Source organism: Callithrix jacchus, chromosome 17 (genome assembly GCF_049354715.1).
Source record: "Callithrix jacchus isolate 240 chromosome 17, calJac240_pri, whole genome shotgun sequence".
Lineage (NCBI taxonomy): Eukaryota > Metazoa > Chordata > Mammalia > Primates > Cebidae > Callithrix > Callithrix jacchus.
Window position 1 is genome coordinate 75,993,924 of NC_133518.1, and position 27,613 is coordinate 76,021,536.

At 46.0% G+C, this 27,613-nt stretch overlaps 3 protein-coding genes across 28 annotated transcripts in view; 2 read left to right on the forward strand and 1 right to left on the reverse strand.

The window, feature by feature from the left end:
- The first annotated feature begins 25 nt into the window (after positions 1 to 25).
- MYD88 (MYD88 innate immune signal transduction adaptor) lies at positions 26 to 4,562 on the forward strand. Of its 2 annotated transcripts, none has more exons than XM_002759734.7 (5): positions 26 to 421; positions 1,262 to 1,396; positions 1,967 to 2,147; positions 2,336 to 2,427; positions 2,703 to 4,562. In XM_002759734.7, exons 1-5 carry the CDS (start codon positions 94 to 96, stop codon positions 2,855 to 2,857), a joined length of 891 nt encoding a protein of 296 aa, XP_002759780.1. In that variant the 5' UTR covers positions 26 to 93; the 3' UTR covers positions 2,858 to 4,562. The 2 variants fall into 2 exon arrangements, with proteins under 2 accessions (XP_002759780.1, XP_054103205.1); XM_054247230.2 differs by having other exon boundaries at positions 1,967 to 2,128.
- LOC103788910 (uncharacterized) lies at positions 400 to 27,446 on the reverse strand. 23 transcript variants are annotated; one of them, XM_054247221.2, is made up of 5 exons: positions 26,878 to 27,446; positions 24,235 to 24,282; positions 13,551 to 13,667; positions 7,428 to 7,543; positions 400 to 540 (listed from the first exon to the last, which is right to left on the reverse strand). In XM_054247221.2, exons 1-5 carry the CDS (start codon positions 27,355 to 27,357, stop codon positions 483 to 485), a joined length of 819 nt encoding a protein of 272 aa, XP_054103196.2. In that variant the 5' UTR covers positions 27,358 to 27,446; the 3' UTR covers positions 400 to 482. The 23 variants fall into 23 exon arrangements, 14 of the variants coding, with proteins under 14 accessions (XP_054103196.2, XP_054103197.2, XP_054103198.2 ...); XM_054247222.2 differs by having other exon boundaries at positions 7,428 to 7,469; positions 13,551 to 13,692; positions 26,853 to 27,446; XR_013528750.1 differs by having other exon boundaries at positions 413 to 540; positions 13,551 to 13,692; positions 26,853 to 27,446.
- OXSR1 (oxidative stress responsive kinase 1) overlaps positions 26,959 to 27,613 on the forward strand; it is a 98,922-nt gene continuing 98,267 nt past the window's right edge. For all 3 annotated transcript variants that reach the window (XM_078354652.1, XM_002759735.6, XM_035278516.3), the window contains exon 1: positions 26,959 to 27,392. Coding sequence is in view for 1 of the 3 variants with exons in the window: in XM_002759735.6 (XP_002759781.3) it covers positions 27,323 to 27,392 (70 nt within the window). In the remaining 2 variants the exon portion in view is untranslated. The remainder of the gene's footprint in view (positions 27,393 to 27,613) is intronic.

A 27,613-nucleotide genomic window follows, 5' to 3' on the forward strand; every position in this document is an offset into this window, starting at 1 on the left:
AAGCCCGCGGGGCGGGGCGGGAGCCGTAGGAGAAAGAGGAAGCGCTGGCAGACAACGCGACCCGTCCGCGCCGAGGCTCCAGGACAGCCCGCCATGGCTGCAGAAGGTCCCGGCGCGGGGTCTGTGACCCCGGTATCCTCCACATCCTCCCTGCCCCTGGCTGCTCTCAACATGCGAGTGCGGCGCCGCCTGTCGCTGTTCTTGAACGTGCGGACGCAGGTGGCAGCCGACTGGACCGTGCTGGCGGAGGAAATGGACTTTGAGTACTTGGAGATCCGGCAGCTGGAATCGCACGCCGACCCCACGGGCAGGCTGCTGGACGCCTGGCAGGGACGCCCCGGTGCCTCAGTAGGCCGACTGCTGGAGCTGCTCACCAAGCTGGGCCGCGACGACGTGCTGCTGGAGCTGGGACCCAGCATTGGTGAGGACGTCCCCTTCCTGGCCTCATACCTGGGGGGTGAGGAGGCTGACTTTCCGCGGCCTCAGCATCCTGTCTCCCCTGAAGAGACCGCGTTTCGCCCCTCGGGGGCCTGGAGAAGCCTGCAGAGGGAGAACTATGCGGGTGCAGTTCCTTCTTAACAACCGGGACCTGCTAGGGACTGGAGAAAAGTCCGGAGAGGCAGAGATGGGAAGGAAGCAGCTTAGACAGAGGCTTTCAGGTAGGGCCAGGAGTCACAATCAGGCTTCTGTGGGGGCGTCTGGGCTGTTTCAAGTAGAGCAACAGGACAGGCCGGGGACTGACAGTGGACTGTCTTAGATACCTCAAGTCCTGGGGAAGTGCAGCCCTTCCTGCTGCTCACTGGCACTTACATAATATACACGCATAGGCGTTGGGTACACCCTCCCACAGGCAGGCATACCTTGCCGGGTTGGAATCTCTGCCCTCACTGTACCATAACCAGTGGGTCAGTCTCCCCAGCCTTTCTGGCATGCTCAGCCCCTTGCTCACATGTTCCCTGGATCCCAGAAGAAGCAGACCTACCTTGGTACCATTCTTAGGATCCCTAGGAAGGGACAGAGATATAAACCTGACCTTGATGGCCTTCCAGAAAGACAAAACACCACTAACATCCCTTTGGGTCAGTTAGAGCCAGTGGGAGCTCAACTTCTCAGAGCTGTTGAGCTGCTGATGGCACCAGTGGGCTGGGGAAGCCCTGTAGAACAACCCTGCCAGAGGAGGTGGGCAGGGGCTGGATACTGACTGTGGGTAGAGAGGTAGGCACTCCTGGGGAGCCTGCCATACCCTGTCTCTTCCCCACAGAGGAGGATTGCCAAAAGTATATCTTGAAGCAGCAGCAGGAGGAGGCTGAGAAGCCGTTACAGGTGGCCTCTGTTGACAGCAGTGTCCCACGGACAACAGAGCTGGCGGGCATCACCACACTTGACGACCCCCTGGGTAAGGGTCCAATACTGTTCCCATGGGACAGGTGGAATAGGACAGTGTGGTGTTAAGAGCATGGGTGTTGGAAACAGATGGGCTGTGGGACCTTGGGCAAGTCACGTAATCTTTCTGAGTCTCAGTTTCCTCACCTCAGAAATGGAGATAATAGTCCTACCTCTGGGTTGCTGTGAGACTCTCATGAAATGATACCCATCTTCACGGGTGTGGTGGCTCATGCCTGTAATCCTAACACTTTGGGAGGCCAAGGTGGGTGGATCATCTGAGGTTGGGAGTTCAAGACCAACCTGGGCAACATGGTCTCTACTAAAAATATAAAAATTAGCTGGGTGTAGTAGCTCACACCTGTAATCCCAGCCACTAGGGAGGCTGAGGCAGGAGAATCGCTTGAAGCTGAGAGGTGGACGTTGCAGTAATCTTTCCTCTCCTGGGAAGGAAACTTTCTCTGAGGAGTATCATCTTGGGAAGGGTGTAAGGCCCAGGGTTGCCTAGGCAGGGGACTCTTGGCTGGACCCCTTCCAAGCCTTCCCATGGAGCTCTGACTACCACCCTGTGCTCTGCACCCAGGGCAAATGCCTGAGCGTTTCGATGCCTTCATCTGCTATTGCCCCAGCGACATCCAGTTTGTGCAGGAGATGATCCGGCAACTGGAACAGACAAACTATCGACTGAAGTTATGTGTGTCTGACCGCGATGTCCTGCCTGGCACCTGTGTCTGGTCTATTGCTAGTGAGCTCATCGAGAAGAGGTTGGCTAAGGTCAAGGGTGGGTGGGTGAGTGGGTGCATGAAGCCCTGTCAGGGGTCCAGATGCTGGGCATCTCCTCCTAGCTGTGCACTGTCCAGCCTGGGCACAGCGGGCCCCTCCTGAAGCTATTCCCAGGCGGTATGCTGGACTAAGTTGCCACAGGACCTGCAGCCTACCCACTCTCCCCTAGGTGCCGCCGGATGGTGGTGGTTGTCTCTGATGATTACCTGCAGAGCAAGGAATGTGACTTCCAGACCAAATTTGCACTCAGCCTCTCTCCAGGTAAGCTCAACCCTAGTCTGGCCAGAAAATGAAGGAGTGAGTAGGTGGGGTCTCTGGATTGTCAGCCTTCCCTCCCCAATGCAGATACAGTACCAAAGAACTCCTGAAGACCTCTACACCTGAGCTCATGTGCATGTGTGTCTTTATGTGTGAGTGAATGTGTGCCAGGGCTGCTTAGATGGGGGATGGCTGTTGTTAACCCCTGGGTTGAAGACGGGGCCTGTCCCACCATGGGGCAAGGGCCTGATGCCAGCATGGTACCCCTTTTCTTACAGGTGCCCATCAGAAGCGACTGATCCCCATCAAGTACAAGGCAATGAACAAAGAGTTCCCCAGCATCCTGAGGTTCATCACCGTCTGCGACTACACCAATCCCTGCACCAAATCTTGGTTCTGGACTCGCCTTGCCAAGGCCCTGTCCCTGCCCTGACGACTGCTCTGGGACTCTGGGTGTGTGTGTATCTGTCTGCCTGTCCATGCACTTCTGCCCTGCCTCCTCTGGTTGTAGGAGGAATCTGTGCTTTATTTGCCTCTCAATTCCTAGAGATGCCAACTCCACAGACACATCTGTCACAGCTGGACATCACATTTTATGTCCTGCATGGAACCAGTGGCTGTGAGTGGCTTGTCCACTTGCTGGCTTACCATCCAGGACAGTATGGAACAGGACCAGCTGGGACTAGCAGAGCCAGCTCCGAGCTATTCATATACCTTCAGTTTCAGTTTACCCACCTGAACAGTAGGATGGGGAGAACAGAGAGTAGTTGTGTTTAAATCCCTGTAGGAAATGGTGAAGCATAGCTCTGGATCTCCTGGGGGTGACCAATCTTGGCTGAGGGAGAGCTGGCTTTTGCTGGACTACCTGCTGGCCACTGCTGGGACCATGACACTGCTGGGGCAGCTGCTTCCACAATGATGCCTACTGATGCTTCAGTGCCTCTTTGCTCGCTTCCTGTTCCACTGCCTCCTTCCTCACAGGGCAGGTGGGGAAGCAGGGTGGCCCAGCACAAAGGGATCCCACCTTGAAGCTTATTTCCTAATGAGTCCACCTCTTATCTGCATCTTTGACACCTCCCAGCTTCTGCCCAACTTTCAGCAGCAGCAAGTCCTCGAGAGACTGGCCTGAGTAGCCCGAGCTGCTTTTCATTTCTACCTGGCAAGATGCCTGTGGTCATGCCCTCAGCTACACCTGGCATGAGAAGGGATCCTGGCCTCTGGCATATCCATCAAGTATGAGTTCTGGGGATGAGTCTCTGTAATGATATGAGCAGGGAGCCTTCCCCACTGCACCACCCACAGAGAGCTTTCCCACCAACTTCGTACCTTGATTGCCTTACAAAGTTGTTTGTTTACAAACAGCGATCATACAAGACCACCTGCCCCAAAGCTTATGGGTACACAGGCACAAACTCACACACGGACACACACATGTATATACAGACACATACTCTCACATACACAGGCACCTGCACATGCATGTTCCTCTAGGTACAGGTCCCAGGAACAGCTAGGTGGGAAAGTCCCACCACTGAGGGAGCCTAACCATGTCCCTGAACAAAAATGGGGCACTCTTATATTCCTTTTCTCTTGTGTCCCTACTCAGTGAGACCAAAGGACCCAGTGTACCAGTATTTATACCTTTAATGAAGCACAGAGAGAGAAGGAGAGATGCTTAAACTCACAGAACAATATACAGACACAGCTGTCCTGTCTCTCTCTCTCTCTCTCAACCCCCCAGAGCGATTTGTACATTACCCTCAAACTCTCCTTTGGGGAGAAGGTGTCATAGTCTTAGGTGTCTGTGCCCCAGGGCAGACCTTAGGACCCTAAATCAAATAGAAAATGCATCTCTGCTCCACTTCCAGCCAGGCTGGAGCAAGGTGCCTTTTCTCAGTGTCTTGGGAGGGACTGGAGGCCCCTCTGCATGATCTTGCTGAAGCGTTTAGCTGCCGTGCACCTGTCCCCCTTTAATACTGGGCATTTTAAAGTGATCTCTAGAAGTATCTTCTACATGTTTTATATGCATTATAATAATTTCAAAGATATCTGAGAAAAGCCTATATTTGCTATTCTTCCTGTATCCTGGAATATATCCTGTATCCTGGTTTATAATAAAGAACATTCGACCTTGGGAACGTTTGTGTGTATGAGTGGAAGAGGTCTGGAAACAGTAATGTGGGTAAGAGAATCTGGTCTACTGGGTGGGTTCCAGCGTATTTGGCAGGGGCTTCCTGAAAGCTGGGCCCCTCCTCAATGGTTCAGTCCTCAGCAGGGTTGCACGCAGAACCAGGAATACTGCCCTCAGCTACAGATATTCGGGAGACTGCCTCTGGGTCCTAGCCCAGGGCTGATCCAGGCTCCAGAGAGAGTCTGGAGGACCCCACACTCCAGCCACTGAGATTGTGCTGTTATTCCTAATGATCTTCTTTGGGCATATCTATGTTAATCCTAAAGGTACTGATCTATTTTTAAAGAAAATGTATTGCTTTTTTTACTGTTCAAGAGAATTTGGAAAATATAAAGAAAAAAAACTCACCCATAATAATCCCAGAGAGAAACTCTAGTGACATTTTAGAGCGCTCAGACATTGTCAGTGACAGTAGCTTTCGTCTCAGTGGTCTATCTGCTGCCATGTCCTGGCTGCTGAGCCACCTGGATGCTGTAGTCTCCCCAGCCTTGCCCCTGTGCCCTCAGGGACCCCTGGGAAGGCCCTGTGTACTCAGAGAACACCTGAGGCTGAAGCTTTCTCTCCAGGAAGAGAGCCACACTGTGGCCCTGGCAGTGCCCCCCAGATCTGTCCTGTGCCGCCCATGGCTAGGGACACAGTACTGGGCTGGTCCCCTTGTGGGATAAGACTCTCTTCTCTCAGGCCAGGCTGTTGACCCAAATGTGCTCTCCCCACCCCATCTGAGCTTCACACTCCTCATACCTCCCTGTCTCCAGTGTCTGCCTTCCCATTAGCTGGGTTCCCAAATGTAGATAAAACTTCCTCTTCTCATTTTCAGTTTTAGTCTCCTAGGAGCATTTAAAAGAGAAACTTTCCTTTTTCAGTAAAGAAAATTGTGGGGCTGTTGGGCCCCATAGGGTCGTGGGGTGTCCCTTATGCTGTGCTGAGGTGCAGGATCTGGGAAGTAAAGAGACAGGACACTGAAGAACTGGTGAAGAGCCGCTGGACTTTGGGGGCCACGCAACCTGTGAGTGGAGATCAGTGAGAGCTCTGAATGCCCAGAAGTGTCTGTATTTCTTAGGTACAAGCAGGGGGCAGGGTCGTCAGTGAGGTCATCATCTACAGGCTTAATAATAGGGCATACATAATCACATGAGTCACAAGTGAGGGGGCCACCTCATTATGTCACCTGGGCAGAGAGGTGGGCCATGCACAGTAGGGGGCCATGCTGTGTGCAGTAGTAGAGGGTTCGGTACAGAAAAGGAGTTCACCCCCATTAGGTCACTGAGGCAAGGAGGTGGGCTGTGTGCAACAGGTGTCATGCACAACACTTCTTATCTGGGGGCTGGAGACTTCAAAGGATTTCCAATAGAAGGATACTGTAAGCCAATGCAGTGGGAGCTGACAGACTTGTGCTCCTCTCTTAAGATATTTATGGGAGGATGATTTGAGCTAGCACAGAAGTGAGAAAAGACTGACAGGGTGTACAGCCTCCATGCCTGGTCACACCAGAGGAGTTCTTCTCCCTCGGTTATTTCCAGGATCTCAGGCCTGAGGCCTACTTTCCACAGGAACTGGATGCAAGGCACTACAACTTCTTTATCAGGAGGAGAGGCTCTTGCTCCAAGCCTGCCATATGGAGTACGTCCTTTCAGACAGGGAAGCCATGGCCTGGGTCTTTGGTTCTTGTCCTGGCCTGGCTGTTTTCCCATGTACTGCTTCTGTTCTGTGACTGCTCTAGGCATTCCTCCTACTACAAACTACTGTAAAGTTATATGGAAGGATTATGTAAATCAGCACTAAATGTGTCAGTTCAGCTCTGACTACAATACCTATATGATTATATAGAAAGATTATATGGGACTAAGTATGATTATATATATATGCTAGATATAGTAAGCAGTGAGTTATGTTTCAGGCACTAACTATGCCTGGGGTCTGCACAGTTCTCCTTCCTCAGTGCCCTAAGGGGTGTTACCCACAGAAAACCTGCTAAAATTATCAAAGGCAAAGCAGGAAACTTTGGAGAGCAGCAAAGTTGAAATTCAAAACTGCGATTCTGCATGATGATGGACCTGTATTCTGCCACAAGTCAATGTCCAGGGAGAAAATTAGGGATAGGAATTTCCTCTAGATTAGATAAGACTTGGGTCGTAACAATCAAATGTACTAATATAGTATGACTTTGCTGGATGCTGTTTCAAACAGACCAATTGTAAAAAGACAATATTGGCTCATATTTATATTATGACCCAACTATATATTTATATATATTCCAAATTTATATTATGACCCAATTACTTATTTATATATATTTTCCAAATATTAACCTTATATAAGGGGTTAATTAACCTTACATAAGGGCAAGGCTGGGGAGACTACAGCATCCAGGTGGCTCAGGAGCCAGGACATGGCAGCAGATAGACCATGAGACAAAAGCTACTGTATTTATATATATTTTCCAAATATTAACCCTTATATAAGGTTAACCCCAAATATATATAAATACATAATTGGGTAATAATATAATATAGGGCTATATAACCCCTCATATAAGGGGTTAATATTTGGAATACATAAAAAACTCTAACAACTCAACAAAAGAAACAAACAACCTGACTCAAAAATGGGCGAAAGACTGTACACATGTTTCTCCAAAGAAGATATACAGACGAGGGCCTGGTGTGGTGGTTCATGTCTATAATCTCAGTACTTTGGGAGGCTGAGGTGGGTGGATTGCTCGAGCCCAGGAATTACAGACCAGTCTGGGCTATACGGCAAAACCCTGTCTCTACAAAAAATACAAAAATTAGCCAGGCATAGTGGCATGTACCTGTAGTCCCAGACACTCAGGAGGTTGAGGTGAGAAGATCGCCTAGGAGATAAAGGTTGCCATGAGCCAAGACTGCACCACTGCACTATAGCTTGGGCAGTAGAATGAGGCCCTGCCTAAAAAAAAAAAAAGAAATGAAACAAGCAAAAAGTAAAAGATATATAAATGGTCAATATGCACATAAAACTATGCTCAATATCACTAATTATGGAAATGCAAATCAGAACCACCATGAGATAGATACCACATCTTACCCATTAGGATGGCTATGATCAAAAGAAAACACCACACAATATAACAAGCATTCATGAAGATGTGGAGAAATCAGAACCTTTGTACACTTTTGATTGGAATATAAAATGGTATAGCTGCTATAGTAAACAGTATGGCAACTCCTCAAAAACTTACAAACAGAATTACCATACGTCTACCAATTCCACTTAGGAGTATATACCCCAAAGAACTGAAAGCAGAGTCTTGAAGACACGTTTGTAGACCCATGTTTGTAGCAGCATTATTCACAATAGACAAAAGGTGTAACCAAGCCAACATCTATCTTTTCTTTTTTTTTTTTTTTTTTTGAGACAGAGTTTTGCTCTTGTTGCCCAGGCTGGGTTGCAATGGTGTGATCTCGACTCAGTGCAACCTCCACCTCCCAGGTTCAAGAAATTCTCCTACCTCAGCCTCCCAAGTAGCTGGGATTACAGGCATACATCAGCACACTCAGCTAATTTTGTATTTTTAGTAGAGACGGGGTTTCTCCATGTTGGTCAGGCTGGTCTTGAACTCCCAACCTCAGGTAATCCACCCACCTCGGCTTCCCAAAGTGCTAGAATGACAGGTCTGAGCCACCGTGCCTGGCCCAAACCAACATCTATCAGCAGTTGAATGGATCAATGAAATGTGGTATACATGTACAACAGAATATTATTTAGCCTTAAAAATGAAAGACATTTTGATGCATGCTGCAATATCGATGAACCTTGATGATATTATGCTAAGTGAAATAAGACAGGCTGGGCACAGTGGCTCATGCCTGTAATCCCAGCACTTTGAGAGGCCAAGGTGGGTGGATCATTTGAGGTCAGGAGTTCAAGACCAGCTTGGCACACATGGAGAAACCCTGTCTCTACAAAAAATACAAAAATTAGCTAGGTGTGGTAGTGCATTCCTGTAAGCCCAGCTACTTGGAAGGCTGAGGTAGGAGAATCGCTTGCACCTGGGAGGCGGAGGTTTTAGAGATCATGTCACTGCGCTAATAGAGCAAGAATCTGTCTCAAAAAAAAAAAAATCACAGAGCAGAACATTGGGCTGGTAAGCATGGAAGATGCAGAGATGAGGGGGTGCACCATCAGTTTAGGGGAATATTGTCCCCACTGGCTGCTTTTTGCCAGATGACGCAGAAGAAATGTTTTAAATGCCCTTGGGGATGGCTGGTTCTGAGACAATATAGAGTGAAAACACTTCTCCTTATTCCCTCTGCGAAATACGGCCAAACACCCTGGACATTATATAAAACACAAATATAAGGAGACTCTGAGAGGTGGCAAGAAGATAGAATGTTAGGGACCTCAAGATCTGTGAAATGGCATGGCATTGGCCTAGGGTTTTCTTTTTGCCTATGCCTAATAGATCTCAGACTGAGTATGGAGAAGGCAGAAACCTATAAACTAATGAGTATGGGTAAAGGGAAAAAAGGAAAACCTGCTCTTACTAGCCAAAGGACCAGAAAGGGACAGTCTCGCATGAAAGAAAATTTGCAGAAAATAACCACTCCAGCTAAACCACAGAAAAATTGTCATATTACCTACACTCTGCCAGCAAAGGCCAAATGGGAACCTAATCTTCCACTCCCACTTGCTTGGGTGTCGGAAGGGGTCTGGTAGAGAGTCAAGACTTTCACCACTGCCCAGCATAATGTCCTCTATCATGTCAGTGGAGACCAGATGGGGAGCAGTAACAAGGCACCCTTTCTCCCTATCAGGGGAGGCTTAGTGGGCAGCCTGCACTCTCACCCTGACCCAGCAGTAAGTAGGCACTGTCTCTCTTGCTCTCCCTCACTTCTACCCTGGGATGTCAATAGAGAAACCTGCACTTCTACCTCTACCAGACAGCATTGTTTTGATGTCAAAGAAGGCTAACTAAAATAGAAGTTCTAAATGAGACCACCCTTATAACATAGCGTCCAAAATGTCCATGGTTGTAAATTACTCATCGTACCAAGAACTAGGGAAATTTCAACTAGAGCAAGAAAAGACAATCAACAGATGCTAACCCCAAAATGGCACAGATGTTAAAATTATCTGACAAGAATTTTAAAGCAGCCAGTGCAAAGATGCTTCAATAAGTAATTGTGGACATGCTCGAAACAATTTTTTTAAAGTCTCAGAAGAGAAATAGAAGATATGAATAACTAAATTGAAATTTTAGCACTGAAAAGAAAAAGAAAAACTTACGACATGGGTTCTGTTGCAAGATGTCGATAGTAAAGAAGAGAGACCAATAGGAACCACCCAATCTGAACAAAAGAGAGGAATAGACTGGAAAAAAAGTATGTCTCAAGAATTTGTGAGACAACAAAAAAAGGTCTAATATGATGTATGTCATCAGAGTCCCAAAAGAAGATGAGAAAGAAATTGGAGCTAAAAACGTATTCATATAAATACGGTTAAAACTTTGCCTAATAAGGCAAAAAAAATAAAAAACCCTCATAAACCTATAGAGCCAAGAAGGTGAGCAAACCCCAACCATTATAAACCCCAAGAAATCCACATCAAGGTGCATCATAGTCTAACCTCTGAGAATTAAATAAACAAATATTGCATTAGCCAAAGAGAAATGATGCCTTACAATAATGAACAAATTTTTGAATGGCAGTAGATTTCTTTCATCAGAAGTCATGGAGGTCAGAAGACATTGACACAACGTTTTTAAAAGACTGGAAAAAAAAGAACTGTCAACTCAAAATTCTATATCCAGTGTAAACATTCTTCAGGAATGAAGAGGAAATCAAGATATCCTCAGATGAAGAAAATGACAAGAATCTGGCATTCAACAGCAAGCCTACCCTGAAAGAATAGCTAAAGGAAGTTTTTGAAAAAGAAAGTAATACAAGAAAAAAAAAACCTTTGAAAACTAAGAAAGAATAACAAGAGAAACAGTAAAATATGAGTAAACTGAGTATGCTTTGGTTTTCTTAAATTGTCAAAATTACATCTGATGGTTTAAGCAAAAGATTAGTGGTTATGTGCAGTATAGATTAAGGAAGTTGATAAGCACAGTGGTAATTTCTGCTTGAGGCAATTTCACAAACAAAAAAGAGAAATGAAATGACTACTGGCTGGGAAAAGAAACTTTGGGATCCCCACAATTTCCTCTTTCCTCAAAATATCAAACTCCTCAGGTTACCTGTCCTAAGCACTCCATGCATTGTCTGATGTGGTTTTCAAGTTATGTACAGGAAATATTTGAGACAGTTATAAATGAGGGAAGAGTCAAGGCACTTAGAGCAAGGGAAGACCTCTCTACTTCACTGAAACTGATAAAATGTTGACACAAGTAGAACTGTGATAAGTCAACATATGTATAATGTTACACCTGGAGCGCCTACTAAAAAAATCTGTTCAAACAGATGCTCTCAAACACTATAAATAAATCAAAATGAAATTCTAATTTCATTTGGAAGTGCCCAAATTATAGAGCTGCAGAACAGATCAGTGGCTGCCAGAGTTTTGGGGTGGTGAGGGAGAGGAGTGGGTGTGACCACAAAGAGGCAGAGTTTTAAGATGTTGCAGTACAGTAGCTCTGTATCTTGATTTTGGTGGTGGTTACACAAATCTATACATGTGATAAAATGGCACAGAACTGTACACACGTTATACCAATGTCAAGTTGTTGCTTTTAATATTGCACTATAGTTACGTAAGATGTATTCACTGTGGGAAATTGTACTGAGGGTATGGGAACCTCCCTGTATTATTTTTGTAACTTCCTGTAAATCTATAATTATTTCAAGATAAAAATTCAAATTTTAATTTAATGTAATTCATATAGCTTAATATTGTATTAACATTACATTTATTAATTAATAAGTAAATATGTAAGTAAATTTTTTTTTGAGATGGGGTCTCACTCTGGTGCCCTGGCTGGAGTGCATTGGCATGATCACAGCTCACTGAAACTGCAACCTCTGCCTCCTGAGCTCAAGTAATCCCCCTAGTTCAGCAACCTGAGTAGCTGAGATTACAGGTGCACACCACCACATTAGGCTACTTTTTCTTTTTGTAGAGACAGAGTTTCACTATGTCTCCCATGCTGGTGTCAAACTCCTGGGCTCAGGTGATCCACCTGCCTCAGCCTCCCAAAGTGTTGCTGGGATTATAGGCATGAACCACTGTGCCCAGTCAGAGGTAAACTTATTGATACTGAAGTTTGCTAATATTTTATATTAATATTTTATATTAATAATATAAATGTAATTTAATTATTTTAATTAAATATATGCATAAAGTAGAAACAAAAGCCTCTGGGTGCTTATGCAATGACCAAAGCTTAATTTTCCATCTTGATTTTTTTTTTAATTGCATTTTAGGTTTGGGGGTACATCTTGATTTTTAAGAAGAATATTTTTCATTATAAAAGTGATCACAGGCTGGGCGCCGTTGCTCACGACTGTAATCCAAGCACTTTGGAGGCCAAGGCGGGTGAATCACCTGAGGTTGGGAGTTCAAGACCAGCCTGACCAACATGGTGAAATCCCATCTTTAAAAATAAATAAATAAATAAATAAATAAAAGCGATCATTGATAAATATATTTATTATGCATATATAAAAGTACATGTATTTTTAATCACCATTTCATTTAATGTTGAAAAAACTGACCAACTTGGTTTTTGAGGACCTACTTATTATATTGGTCCAGGTGAAAAGCAGAATATAAAGCTAAGCTAGGCATGGCTATGTTCTCAAGAAACTTAAAACCCAATGGAATAATTGAGGCACAAACACAGAAGATCTGAAGAACTCAAGAGTTAGACAACAGAATTCTCCATAACAGATGTGCTGGCTGGTGCCAAAGGCAGTATGTCCTTCAAGTCCTTCAGACCTGTGGGAGATCTTGAAAAGATGATCTTGAGGGGCTTTGAAAGGTGGTAGAAGTGAAAGGGTAGACACCAAGAGGAGAAGGAGATTCAAGCAGTAAGGAAATAATTTAAGCAGAAGGGGAAAGTGAGAGGCATATTTAGGGGCAGGGAACAGACTGGTAGGACAAGACCCTTCAAGTTCCGTAGGAATGACTGGGGGCCCTGAAACTCAGGCTGCAACAGGGAGCATGGATTGTGTCCGGCTAGAAAGGAATTGTTAAAACCAGAGGATGGAGAAAATTAGTTTAGGGGTTATACGCAAGATAGATTAGAGAAGTTGATAAGCACAGCGGTAGTTTCTGCTATAGGCAACTATTCAAGTGAAAATGAGAAATGAAGTGACTGCTGGATAGGAGGGAGAATCTGGAGTCTCCAGAATTTCCTCCTTCCTCAGATCAAATGGCCCATTCCAGTGTCCATTGTCCTAAACACTCATGCATTAATTCAACTTGCAATAACACATCCCCAAGGTCATCAGGGTGGGCCTAGGCCAAGGACATATGAGGTAGGTCTCATGTGGCTCTGGTTCAACATGGTTCTTCTGCTTGCTTATCTGTAAGTGAAAATGAATGTGTTTTAAAAACATCAACCTCAGCTGCTTCAAGTGTCACCTCTTTCTAAAACAGGGCTATCCAACAGAAATATGATCTGAGCCACATATATAATCGAAAATTTTCTAGCAGCCACATTAAAAAAAGTAGTAAGAAGCAAGCAAATTAATTTCAATAACATATTTTGTTTAATCCAAGGATCTAAAATATATAAAATATATCTAAAATATCATTTACATAAAAACGATATCTCTAAAATATTATATCAACATGTAATATATATAAAAACTATCAATGGCCGGGGGGGTGGCTCATGCCTATTATCCCAGCACTTTGGGAGGCCAAGGCGGGTGGATCACGAGGTCAAGAGATCAAGACCATCCTGGTCAACATGGTGAAACCCCGTCTCTAGTAAAAATACAAAAATTACCTGGGCTTGGTGGTACAGCCTGTAGTCCCAGCTACTCGGGAGGCTGAGGCAGGAGAGTTGCTTGAACCCAGGAGGCGGAGGTTGCGGTGAGCGGAGATCGCGCCATTGCACTCCAGCCTGGGTAAGAAGAGCGAAACTCCGGCTTAAAACAAAAAAAAAAAACACTATCAATGAGACTTTACATTGTTTTCACATTGAGTCTGGAAAAGGCACTGCATATTTTACACTTCTAGCACCTCTCAATTTGGACTAGCCACAATTCAAGTGCCAATCACTACATGTGGCTAGTGGCTACTACGCATTGGATTGTGGGTATATGGAACACAGCTACTCAGTGTGGTCCCTGGACCAGCAATATTGACACCACTTATTAGAAATGAAGACTCTCAGGTCCTACCCCAAACCTAATTCATCACATACTGTACTTTGATAGGAGCCCCAAGTGACTGACATAGAAAGGTTGAGAAGCGTTGCCCCATGCATTTGGGTAGAGAGACCTAGGATAACAGTGTTTTTGGCTATCCAGCATCGACATTCCATCTCCTCATTTAGATTCCATGCCATGATTTCCCTCAGTCCTAGCTCCACACACAGACCAAAACCCAAGCCTCAGAACTATGATTGGTTCAGATATGTCATGTGACTTGACCGGAAGCAGTGAGACACAATGATTCCTTCCGCAGTTCCCACTGTGATTGAATGTAAAAGGCTTTAAATTCTGGAGCCACTTTGGAGCTTGCTGGGTGGAGAGCCATCATGCTCCAAAGTGGCTCCAGAATTTATATTTGTGAATGAGGATTTATGTTTGAAGCCCGTAAACAGGAGAAAACCAGATACAGATGACATCATGTGAGCCCCTGCTTCAAGCCTTATTGCTGGAATTTTCAGATATGTGGGCCAGCAAATTCTCTGTTTAAACTAGTTTGGGTTGTGTGCTAGATATGATCTGTCTTCTCCTCCACATCTCCCCTTGTTCTCCACCAGGCTCTGTGCCCTGAGATACTGACTTTCAAGGATTACATCAACAGGCTCCCCTTGCCCACTGGTTTCCTGTTGGGCTTGGCCAATGGGAGGCACCAGTAGGGAGATCAGAGAGCAGGAAAAGAATGAATTCAGGGTATTTATTCCCTTGGCTCTCTTGTGGGATTGCTGAGGGCTGATTAGACCTCTCTACAAAACGCTACAGATACTTTCAGGCAGTCTTCTCTCTCCTACCTTCTCTGCTTCTAGCTGGCCTTAGTCCTCTTGTTCTGGTAGGCGTAAGAGTGATATGACTTCTGGAGGTTGTTGGCTCTAGAGTACTGCACTATTCCATTTGGTTTCCCTGCCTATGCCTTTGCATCGCTCTTTGCACCAGGCTCTGTGACCCAATATACTGACAGGTTCCCCTTGCCCACAGGCTACCTCTTGGTCTTGGCCAATGGGAGGCATCAGTGGGAGATCAGAAAGTAGGAAAAGAAAACTTCCTTTATTAAACTGTCCTCAAATTGTCCATTTTGAGGTGCCATTTGTTTCCTGTTAGGACCTGACTAGCATAGTAATTGGTATCGGGAGTAGCCTGAAGCCAAGCCCAGCTGAGTTCAACATAGGTCAGCTGATCTGTAGACACTGGAACAAGAAGTAAATGCTTAATTTTATGTGCCACTGATATTTTGTGGTTGTCCACACAGCATCTTTGTGGCAATAACTAACCAATGCCCTCTGTACAGTGATGTGATTAAGTTATGAGGAATGGAATGTAAGAGGAAGTGATATGTTCAACTCTTAGTTTGTAACCTCAGCAGAAAGGTGTGTGCCCTCTATTTTCAAAATCTACCCATCTCATGCTGCAGAAATGTGGGTGTGGTTGTGGGAGCTGGAAACTGCATGTTGAGGATGGCACACATCAGATGGTTAGAGCCTGGGTCCCTGACACTACAGAGTTGAAGTATCAGTCAGGGCTGCTTACATTCAGACTTTTATGTCAGAGCAAAATAGATTTCTTCCCTTTCCTTTTTTTTTTTTTCTTTTTTTTTTGAGACAGGGTTCCACTCTGTCACTCAGGCTGGTGTGCAGTGGTGCAATCTCAACTCACTGCAACCTCCACATCCCGGGTTCATGTGATTCCTCTGCCTCAGCCTCCCCGAATAGCTGGGATTACAGGCACATACCACCACGCCTGGCTAATTTTTGCATTTTTAGTAGAGACAGGGTTTCACCATGTTGGCCAGGCTGGTCTTGAACTCCTGAGCTCAAACAATCCACCCACCTGGGCCTCCCAAAATGCTGGGATTATAGGCATGAGCCACCACACCCAGCCAGAGTGAAACGCATTTCTATCTGGCCATTGTTACAGCAGGAATGCTGGCATCCTAGTTTGGGTTTTCTGCCACTAGCAACCGAGACAAATGGGTTTGCTGCAAGCCCCTCACAGTGCTCCTGCATCCCAGCCCCTCCATGGCCACTGAGAGTCTGCTTCCTGTTCTGCTGTGGGTCCTGCCCACTTTGCTGTTGAACACTGGGCCCATCCATAATCTGCCCTGAGTCACTACTGCTCCTGTCACAAGGGCCCTCTTTCCTGCTCTACTGTCAACTGTGTGGGTGTATCCAGCTTCACTGAAGGGCTGGCTGTAACTGAACAATTCATATGTCTGCTCTGTAATTTAAAGCATAAAAATCATTAGAATAGGTAAGCACATTTACTCATCCTACAATTCTATGTAAAGGGTCATAGAGGTGCGAAGGCAGTGTAGCTTCCTTGTTTTCTATAACTGAATCTTTTGAATGAACCCCTGCCCTGCTGGGTGGGAAGGGGAAATTTAGCTTGCCAATTAACAATATATCAGAGGATTTCTTTGGTGTCTTTGTGGGTAACTTGATCACTCTTAGGCAAATGCTGTTTATTAGGCCTCCTTCCCTTCTCCCTTCATCTTGCCAAGCTGGTGTCTGAGAGTCTAGGAAAGAGAAGGCTCATGTGACCTTGTGGTAGAAAGAAAGGGTTGCCTTGGGTCTCTGTAAGCAGGTCCTTGTACTGTCCTCTGGCTCTGCCTTGGAGTGCCTGACCTCATCTGATTCCTGAGTTGCTATGTCACCTGCTGAGATGCAGCGGGCCTCTTCTGGCCTTAGGAATGTGATGCCAGCATCCAGCACTGAAGTCTATAGTTCCAACCATTTTCTTTCAGCCACAAAGTCTCACCTCTGTAGGCTTTTATTTCAACTCTCTGTACAGGCCTCTACAACACCTTTCCATGCCTTCATGGGTCACAGGGAAGCTCTGTTTCTATGTAGGAATTGAAGGGGTTAAGTTATGGGCAAGGCATTCTGTAGGACAGTTTAATGTAATTCTATGTAAAGGGTCAATGTGGAACTGTATTACACTCATGCCCAACTAGACACGGCAGAGCTAACTGAATTAGCATTTACCTAAGAGAGACCAGGTGACCCATCATAGGAGGATAATGTCTTCACTGCCTGCTGGATGGGGTCCACTGCCATTCACCAGGAAAATAGTGCCAATTCTGGGGCCCAGGCCCCTTTGAACATTGGAAGATGATCTCCTCCTCAGGTAGATTGCTCACAGCTGTGCACATGGAGAATCATTCATAAATATTTGTGCATTGCATTTGATTGAGACTAAAGGGCACTTTCATTCCCATTTCCTGATGTCTTAATCATTCTAATTCAATGCTTACACAGGCAGAGCCCTCTCTAATTTTGGTAGACCCTGAACTCTAATTCACTTATTCAGGTCGGGTACCAAAGGCAAACAAGGCAAACAAAGCTTCACAATCCACTGGAAATCAAATAGAAAGCTTCTGTTTCCTTAATCAGATTTTGCAATAAGAAATGAGGCAGTGCCATGGGCAAGCAATGATGCCGCAGTGGCATGGTGTGAATGACATTATGCAGATGTCTGTTTTTCCTGAGTAAGCAGACCTGACTCAAACCATTCAGCATTGTTGCCCAATCTCTGTCTTTGTAATGCTTTATTCTATTTCCATCAACCTATAATTACCGCCTATCCCTTATTCAACACTTAAAATAAACCAGGCACTGTGCTAAGCATTTCCAGGAATTTCTGGAGCAAGTTTCTTAACCTTTCTGAGTTTTCTCATCTGTAAAACTGGCATAAAACCTTACAAGGCTATTTTACTGATTAAATGAGGTTTTTATGTCCTTTAGTGTGTTGCCTAGCACACTGTGAGCACTTAAATCTAATGGCTGGTCAGGGCTTGTCATCTGAATTCATGTTATAAAGTAAGCATTATTACATGCTGTCTGAATTTATTCAGATCCTGAGTTCAGAGAGTGGGAGATATCAAGTTATCTGAAAATAAATATGAATATTCAGTTCCTGGGTTTAGATAGTGATGGATACCTATAGTTTTGCATGTTTTATAAATTACAGCTGCCCCTCAGAGATACTCCTGCCCAAGGCTGAGAGTTGACTAGCATATTTTTTTGTAGATTTTCCTAAAAAGGGGAGAAAATCAGCTCTTCATAAGTTTTCAGACTGTCATTGTGCTGACAGGACTTAAGCCAGGCAAAACATGAAAACCCCAGAAAAATGCTTTACTTCTTTTCTAATCATAGGGTATTTCCACTCCTCACAGGGGACATACAACCTAATTTGAAATACAGAATATTCACAAAAAGACTATGGGTACATGGCACCACAGGCTAAGTACCCAGAAATGGTCTGAGAGAGGTGGTAACATACACAACTGCCCTCAGGGCTGGAACAATCTCAGAAAAAGCATTCCAGGGGGTGCAGGTGGAGCAGGGAGGGTGGGTTATCAGTTGAACCCAGCAGGGCAGGTAAGACCTGGACAGGTGGAGCCAAAGAAAAGTGGCATTCCTGGAAGGAGGGATGGGCTAAGCACAGGGACTGAGGGAGGCACAAGAGATCAGGTGGGAGTGGATCGTGTTGGAGTCTCCTCAGAGTAGAAGGGGAAGGGCTGGTGTGGGGGTGACATGAACACTGGTACTACCTGAAATATGAAATCGAATTTAAATTTGGAAACAAACTTGGAAAGAGCATGTGAACACTGATGAGTAGTTGAGTACGTGTGTACCCCTCACCCAGGTTTAGAATCAGAACGTGGCCTATATCATTTTAAGTCCTCCATCTGCCCCATCTGGGCTGCAGCCTTCTCCTTCCCCCCAGGGCCCTAATGTCCCCTAACTTGAACTGTCTTAGTCCTCTCCTTGCTTTTCTTAAGCATCTAACACAGAAGTTTACTCAATTGTAATTTCTCTGATCTTTTTGTGAATGCAATCATACTCTGAATTCTTCTGTTACTTTGTTTCTATCAACATTGTTTTTCTGTGTGTGTTGAGGGGTGGGGTTATTCTGTTTTGTTTTTCTGGCACAGTCTCCCTCTGTCACCCAGGCTAGAGTGCTGTGGTGTGATCTCAGCTCACGGCAACCTCTGCCTCCTGGGTTCAAGCAAATTTCCTGCCTCAGCCTCCACAGTATTTGGGATTACAGGTGCCTGCCACCTTGCCTGGCTAATTGTATTTTTAGAAGAGACCGGCTTTCACCATGTTGTCCAGGCTTGTCTCAAACTCCTGATCTCAGCCTCCTAAAGTGCTGGGATGACAGTTGTGAGCCACTGTGCCCCACCTGTTTTGGGATTCATCTGTTTTACACAGCTGTAGGTAATTTCTGCTGCTATGTAATGTCCATTGTATGAATACTTCTACAGTCTATTGGGATGGTTTCCTTTACTTAGCCATTACAAAACTTGCTGATGTAGGTGTTCTATCTAGTATGTATTATTTGGACTACATGTACAAAAGTTTATTTTGGGTTGAGTAGAATTGCTGGGCTATAGGGGAGGCACAGGTTCTACTTTGCTAGGTAATTCCAAGCTGTTTTCCAGGGACATTGCATCAATTTACATTCCAACTAGCAGAGGATGAGAGTTTCTGTTTTCCTCATCTTGGCCAACATTTAGTATTCTCCGGCTTTTTAGTTTTTACCTATTGGTGAGGGGTCAAGTGATATCTCATTTTAGTTTTAGTTTGCAGTTTCCTGACTAATGTAGCTTAAATTTTTGATTAGGGGCTCCCAAAATACTTTTGTGAAATCAATCTCGGTGAATTGTTCCCAGCAATTTAAGTCACATTGTGTTATTTGCTATTTCTCCTTATAAAGAGCTCAAGCAATACACAGAAAGCAAATGTGTATTGCACCTCCATGCACCTTCCAGAACTTACTGTATATACTTACATACAGTTAGAAATTGAATTTACTTTACAGTTGCTTATTTACCTTAATATAGATCCCCCTATTTCTGTAGGCACAGATCTATTTCATTCATTCTTTCTTTGTTTTCGAGACAGTTCTCACTCTGTTGTCCAGCCTATACTGCAATGGCATAATCATGGCTCACTGCAGCCATGACCTCCCAGGCTCAAGTGATCCTCTCACCTCAGCCTCCCAAGTAGCTGGGACCACAGATGCACACTACCATGCCCGGCTAACACTGGTATTTTTTGTAGAGACAGGGTTTTGCCATGTTGCCCAGGCTGGTCTTGAACTCCTAGGCTCCAGCGATCTGCTTGCCTCAGCCTCCCAAAGTGCTAGGATTACGGGTGTGAGCCACTGTGCCCTGCTTACTTCATTCTTTCTAATTGTTGTGTAATGTTTCATAGTATGGATGAACCATAATTTTAGCAGTCCACACTTTCTCAATTAATTAATTTTTTTGAACAAGTAACATGGACTTATACCATCCAAAATGTAAAAAAGTGTATATCCCTCCCACTCCTTTTCCTCAACAAGTCATTACTCTTGGCCTGGAGGTAGCCAAAACAAGCATTTGTGTAGAAATTGGCTAGATGCTCACCAATGCCATCTGTTTCTTCGTCCTGAGCACACAGAAGCTGTTTCTCAGTTTCCTAGAGTTAGGTTGAAGTCAGATGACTCGGTCTGACCAACACAACATGGGAAGAGGGAACAGACAGAGCTAAGCCTTGGCCCATTTCGTGGTGTTCTGTCTCTCAACTGACTGGCTGGCTGAAGGCAGAGGATACAGCAAAGACTCCAAGAAGGCCCCAGAGGATGGTGGTGCTACAAGATGGAGACAGCCAAAATGTCTCATTCTCCTCTTGAAGGAGAGGGACCAGAGACCTCTGCACTGGACTTTATGTGTATGAGAAAAAAGCTTTTGGGTTAAGTCACCCAGATTTTTAGGTTGTTACTTCAGCTGGTATCAATTACGTTAACACAGAAAGTGTCTTATGTGTTCTGAGATGTTCCACATAATATACACAAGCAATTACCAGTCCTCTATCAAAGAACACATAGGCTGTTTCTAAATTTTCTCTATTACAATAATGACACAATAAACTTCCTCATGAACTGGGTGTTCAGACATATTAAACCTTTGAGAGTGTTTGAAACGCTGCAGGCACTTAGGAACCTGCTCCACCCCAGTCAGGTATTTCCCGTCTTTTGCTTAATTCAGCTTGAGCTCATCTAGTTGGCATGGTGCCAGCCTGGGAGAACCTGAAGCTCCTTTCGGCTCAGAATCCAGCTTCATGCTGAGACTGTACCTCCTGCACGGACAGACTTTTTTTTCTTACAATAACATTTATACATATGCATTTCTTGCAGGCCTTGAGGGCCCGTCACTTTAGACCTTCATTTCCTGGGATTGCCAAGCTGTCAGTTTCTCACCAGGCTCCAGACTCCTAGCTCAATCACGTCTCCTCTACTCTCACACTCCATCTGTTTAATCAACACTGCGCCTGAATGCATGCCTCTGCAGGGTACTACTCCAGGCACGAAGTGAAAAGCACACCGAAGGGGGTTTGGTCATTGTCACCCTCCCACCCTCCCATCATGTGAAGTGTGACATGTGATAAGAGATAGATGGGAGGAAATAAATTCTAGCAGTCTATAATCGGTCCTGGTACTGACACGAAATTGCTGAGAAAATCAGCTCAGGTCAGAGATATAAGGTTGTGCTTTTCTTTATATTCAGGTTTCTCATATAGAGAACACATTAATTTTTAGACTTCAAAAGTAGTTTTTTAATCAAAGGAGCCTATAAAACTTGAATTGTTACAACTATAATTCCCCACTTCAAGGCCTCACTAGTCTTGAAATCAGTCTTTTTTCCCTCTATTCTGCAGGCACTAAAAGCAAAGCCCTATGCAAGTATGTTGCTTAATGGTAATAAAGTAAGAAGGAGAAACATGAATATACTTTTGTTCCACATTTCTCATTTCAGACAGTGAGTCTCAACTTTTGGGTTTATGCACAGTAGCAGATGCTGTCTATACTGTGCTTATAACCTTTGGGCCTACTCTGGAGTTTGCTTTTAGAGAGTTCTCAAACAAGAGCAAGACTGCCTGTGTCTACATGAATGCATTCTCCTACCTTTGGAGCGTGCTTTTCCAAGCACTGAGCTGGGTTGAGGTGCAGGAGTGTTAATACCCTAAAGAGGAAGGGAGCTGGTGGGAGAATAGCTCAGCTTCCTTGCCTCTTAGTGAGACAATTCTGAAGTGTGTTCCATAGTTTCCCAGATGACTCACAGCAGGATTAAGCCTGGTTGCCCAGACAGTGACCCCTCATTAATGCACCCTTAATGACTGTCCTTCCTTTCCTGTCTTACTTCTCCACTCCTTCAAAAGTGAAGTCGCCTCTTGGAGCCGCCTTCTTTGTTTTTGATACAGCCTCACTCTGTTGCCCAACTGGAGTGCAGTGGCTCAGTCTCGGCTCACTGCAACCTCTGCCTCCCGGGTTCAAGCGATTCTCCTGCCTCAGCCTCCTGAGTAGCTGGGATTACAGGCACCTGCCACCACGCCCAGCTAATTTTTTTTTTTTTTTTTGTATTTTTAGTAGGAACAGGGTTTCACCATGTTGGCCAGGCTGGTCTTGAACTCCTGACTTTGTGATCTGCCCACCTTGGCCTCCCAAAGTGCTGGGATTACAGGCATGAGCCGCCGCACCTGGCCCTCTTGGAGTCGCCTAAACGAACTATTCGTACCCAATTCCTGGTCTCAGAGCATGATAGTGGGGAAACCCAAACTAAGACACAGGCTCTTTTTGAAAATGTAAGGGAAAACAAGGTCCCTCTCCTTAGGAAAATATGCCATACTTCCAAGAAACCTAGCTAGGATCTGGTGAAATTCTGATAAAAGGGTCACGGTTCCAGAATCATCCTACCTTCCCTCTTCCCCCATTCCCTGAAGACTACTGAGAGAGCAATATACAAGAAGCAGCATCATAATATAATAGGAATAAAAGTATTAAAAGCTTCAAAAGTGCCCCAAATCCCCACTGTACCCTGTTTAAAATACAACTGACCCTTGAACAATGAGGACGTTAGGGTTACTAATCACCTACACAGTCAAAAATCCGTATATAACTTCGGTTCTCCCAAAACTGAATAACTAATAGCCTATGATTGATTGAAGTCTTACTGATAACATAAAGTAGATTAACACATATTTTGTAGTTATATGTATTATATACTGTACTTCTACAATAAAGCTACAGAAAATAAAATTTTTTAAAAAATCTAAGGAAGAGAAAATATATTTACTATTCATTAGGTGGAAGGGGATCATCATAAAGGGCTTCTCACTGTGTTCACATTGAGTAGGCTGAGGACAAGGAGGAAAAGGAGTGGCTGGTTGGTCTTGCTGTCTCAGGAGTGGCAGAAACAGAAGAAAATCCATGCATTATTATGAGCAGACCTCACAGTCCAAACCTGTGTTGCTTAAGGTGCTTACCACATGGCTGGCTTCCTAACTATTCTCTGTCACAGTATACATGCCTTTTCCTACATGATTTGCTTAGCTGCTTACTGTTTTCTATCGGACTGTTTCCTGAAAACAGAAATTGAGTCTGCTTTGGTCACCACTGTATACTTGGTGTTTATGACAATATTCTCTTTCACGTGGAAGATACTCTATAGGCTGAGAATGGGGTTGAGGTTTGGATTTCTGGCCTCAAAGAGCCATCAATTCCTTGCTCATTCAAATCACAGGATCCTAACCTCTATCAGGCTACATAGAAAAAATCAAGGAGACAGGAGAAATGAAATGAGTGGCTTTGCAGAGCAGGTTCTGGCTCAACAAATCCATCAAGCTACATGTGTGGAGGAGGCAGAACAGAATCCACTGGTGACCCTGCCTACCAAGAAATGAGCCAATTAACATCTTGAATTTTCACTATTAGATTAGTAGCTCCTATTCACTGGGGAAGGAGAAGAAAGGAGGAAGGTTGCCAAAATCTCTCCCTGAAGTACATCCTATTATATATATAATTTCTTTTTTTCTTTTCTGAGATGAAGTTTCACTCTCTGTCACCAAGGTTGGAGTGCAGTGGCACAATCTTGGCTCACTGCAGCCTCTGCCTCCTGCGTTCAAGAGATTCTCCTACCTCAGCCTCCTGAGTTCCTGGGATTACAGGCACCCGCCACCATGCCTGGCTAAGTTTTGTATTTTTAGTAGAGATGGGATTTCACCATGTTGGCCAGGCTAGTCCCAAACTCCTGACCTCAGGTAATCTACCCACCTGGGCCTCCCAAAATGCTGGGATTACAGGTGTAAGCCACTGTGCCTGGGGGCAAACAAACACACAATCTGAAGTCTGTCCATGGGTCACACAGCTCAACAACCCCGAGTTAAGAATTTCTGGTTTATAGACCTTTCTATTGGTACAAACCTTGAGGCTAATACTCACCATCAGATTTAGCTCCTTTCGGATACGTCGATCCCATCCCTCTCCTCCCTGCAGAAAGAAAAAGGCAGGACATAGGGTAGAGAAAGTGTAAGTAGTAACGGCTGAAACCACCTACAGCAAGGCCTGTGCTATGCTTTCTGGAATGGTGGCACCTTTGCTGTGCCTGGACTATTCCGTCCTCTCAATGTCCACCTGTTGAAATCATGTTAACTTTGCAAGGTCTGATACAAATGTTACTTTCTTCATGAAATGTTCTCCAATCCTACCAACCAAGTGGAAACCTGCTGGTAGCTTCTAGTTGACTGGTTTCACGGTCAGTGCACCTCCCGCACAGAGCTCGGCACAGACCTTCCGGTGCTTGCCGGTGTTTCCGAACCAAACCAAGCTCTCCTTGCCCAGTGCAGCAACACCAGATAGCCACACAGAGGTTTTGCTTCAGTAGAAAGGCAGGGTACCAAGAAAGGAGAGAACTGGCTTAGCTCATTAAGACCTGAACTTCCACGGCCTGCAGGAAAGGATTTTCTTTTTCCTTTGGAGATGGAGTCTCGCTCAGTTGCCCAGGCTGGAGTGCAATGGTGCAATCTCAGCTCATTGCAACTTCTGCCTCCTGGGTTCAAGCCATTGTCCTGCCTCACCTCCTGAATAGCTGGGACTACAGGCGCACACTGACAAGCTCAGCAAATTTTTTGTATTTTTTTAGTAGAGACGGGGTCTCGAACTCTGGAGCTTAGGCAATCCACCCGCCTCAGCCTCCTAAAGTGTTAGGATTACAGGCGTGAGCCACCACGCCCGGCTGCAGGAAAGGATTTCTAAAGATAGGGATATTTTCAGAAAAGCAGAAGTTACAATTAAAGTCATAAATCAATACACAGAGGTTATACATTGGTTTGACCTAAAAAGGCAGGACATCTCCAAGCAGGAGCTCACAGGTCATAAGTGGATTCGAAGATTTTCTGACTTGCGACTGGTTCAGGAGGTGAAGCTTTGTTCTAAAAATTTTGGATCAACAGAAAAGAATTTTAGCTGCGGCTTGTGGGCATGACCTTCTTCAGGAAGAAGAAACTTAGAGAAACAACAACAACAAAACCAGCAGCCACAGTTCAGTCCTCAGCTCCCCCTTCTCTGAGGTCTATGTGCCAGCAGATCCATTTGGTGGGGGGCTGGGTTTCTAAAAAACAACTCATGGACATGTGTTGATGTTATCTTTAGTTTTTATAGGGAACCAAACATGCCGTTATTTTAGCGTCTTTGGCTGTTGTTTTAAGTTACTACCACCTTCTTGCTTATCAAGCAGCTTATTAACTTTTCAAGGACTAAGTGCCTAGAGTTTCTCTTGAAGAAACTCAAGATTTTCATTTATTCCCATGGTTAGGGGCCTACAGGCCCTAAAAGGGGTCCCTGTTTCGTGTCAGCCGGGCTTTGGCGACGGTCTCTTCCTCACTGAAACCCCCACCTCCCGGGTTAAAGCAATTCTCCTGCCTCAGCCTCCCAAGTAGCTGGGATTACAGGCGCCCACCACCACGCCCAGCTAATTGTTTGTATTTTTAGTAGAGACGGGGTTTCACCATGTTGGCCAGGCTAGTCTTGAACTCCTGACCTAGGGTGATCCACCCGCCTCAGCCTCCCAAAGTGCTGGGATTACAAGTGTGAGCCAACGTATCCGGCCCAAGGTCTCCTCCTTATGACTACCATTGCACTGAAAGGTGTCCAACCTAAAAGACAGTTTCACACCTAGCCCTATCCCTGCTGCTCTTTACTTTTTAAAATCCAATTTACCAAGTGTGTTCAGCCTTCAGCTCGCTAATTTCTCCAACGGCCCTAACGTGGTCAAACGGAGAAAACTGAAGTTCAGTGGTGGGGGCAAGGGGTGACAGAAGTCAAGGCCCGTGAGTCGACCCCCAAACTCGTGGGTAGGTCTCACTTGTATGCCCAAGCCCTGTCAGGGGGCAAAAAACAAAGCCCCCAAGGCAGGTGCTTATTTGAGCTAAAGCTGCGAACAGACACAACCCCGTCTCCGCCCAATGCAGGAGGGAACTGCGGGAGACAGCACCGCGACAAGCGTTAGAAGAACGTCCGCCTTGAGAGAACGTCACCAGGCAAACTCCTAGTTTCACTCCGTCCGGTGGCCCAAAGCCTTTTATCCTAGTTGGCAGTGGGCCACACCCGAATGCTACCCCACCCAGCCGCTCCCTCAGGGCTTCTCCACACCCTGTGGAGCCCTTAGCACGTCTCGAGGGTGTGACGGTTACGCCGTGACGTCACTTCAGAGGAACCGAGGAAGGGGTAAGACGAGCAGGGTAATGGGGCTCTTGAAGGGTTGCAACCCTAACACAGACAAGCGCTCAGAGAGCCTGGAGGCGGGACCAATTTATGACTGACATCCACCCACACCCATTGCTTTTCTGATTCCTTCTCAAACAAACCAATGAATGCGACGACGGAGACAGCAACGTGCCCCAGGCGCTAGAAGAGGCTCTGCCTTTCTACTTGGCTGCCCTTTCGTCGCCATGCTTAGTGTGGCTACTGCCTCTGTGCTACTTTAGGCTCTCTTACGGCCTTTCGATGCCTTTGATGAAGCCCTTCCTAAGCATTTCTTCCCTTCCACCGCCAAATCCCACCTTTTCGGGTTTCTAGCTCGCTCACTTTATAGTCAGCCACACTGGATATGGCGGCCGGAGGCGGGGCCGAGGTGGGGCGTGACCGGCGCGGTGACGTCAGCGCGCTGCGTGTCGGCAGGTGGAGGGAGAAGGGAAAGTTTGGCCCGTGCGTGGGGCTGGGGTGAGGGCGGGACTGAGGGGCCGGGCCCAGGCGAAGCTTCTTTCGCTGGTGCTGCGGAGGCCGAGGACAGGACGTGGGCTGGGCTGGGCAGTGCCGGACACAGAGGAGCAAGAGGCGAGGTCCGCCGGAGCTCCGAGCCCCCGCCGCTCTGCAGCGCGGTGACCCCGCGCCCGGGCGCCGTCCGACCCGTGGCTGTTGAGAGACGATTGGTGGGGGCGCGGCGGCGGCTGGTGGGGGTGGGGAGACGCGCGGCGAGGAGACGAGCGAGGTCAGCGAGTTTGAGGGAGGACCGCGAGCCGCTGCCGCCGTCATGTCCGAGGACTCGAGTGCCCTGCCTTGGTCCATCAACAGGGACGATTACGAGCTGCAGGAGGTGATCGGTGAGAGCAGGCGCCGCGGAGGGGGGAGGCGCGGCACTGGGCGGTGGGGGACACGCGGGAACGTGGGGAGCCGCGCGAGTTCGGGGAGCGCAGCCCTCACAGGAAACCGTGGGGCGCTTGCGGTGCAAGGGGCTTGTAGGACGCGTGTGTTGAGGAGCGCGTGTGAGACGGGAAGGGGGTTTTGAGGCGCGCGCCTGTGAGGCGGGGTGGGGTGGGGTGGG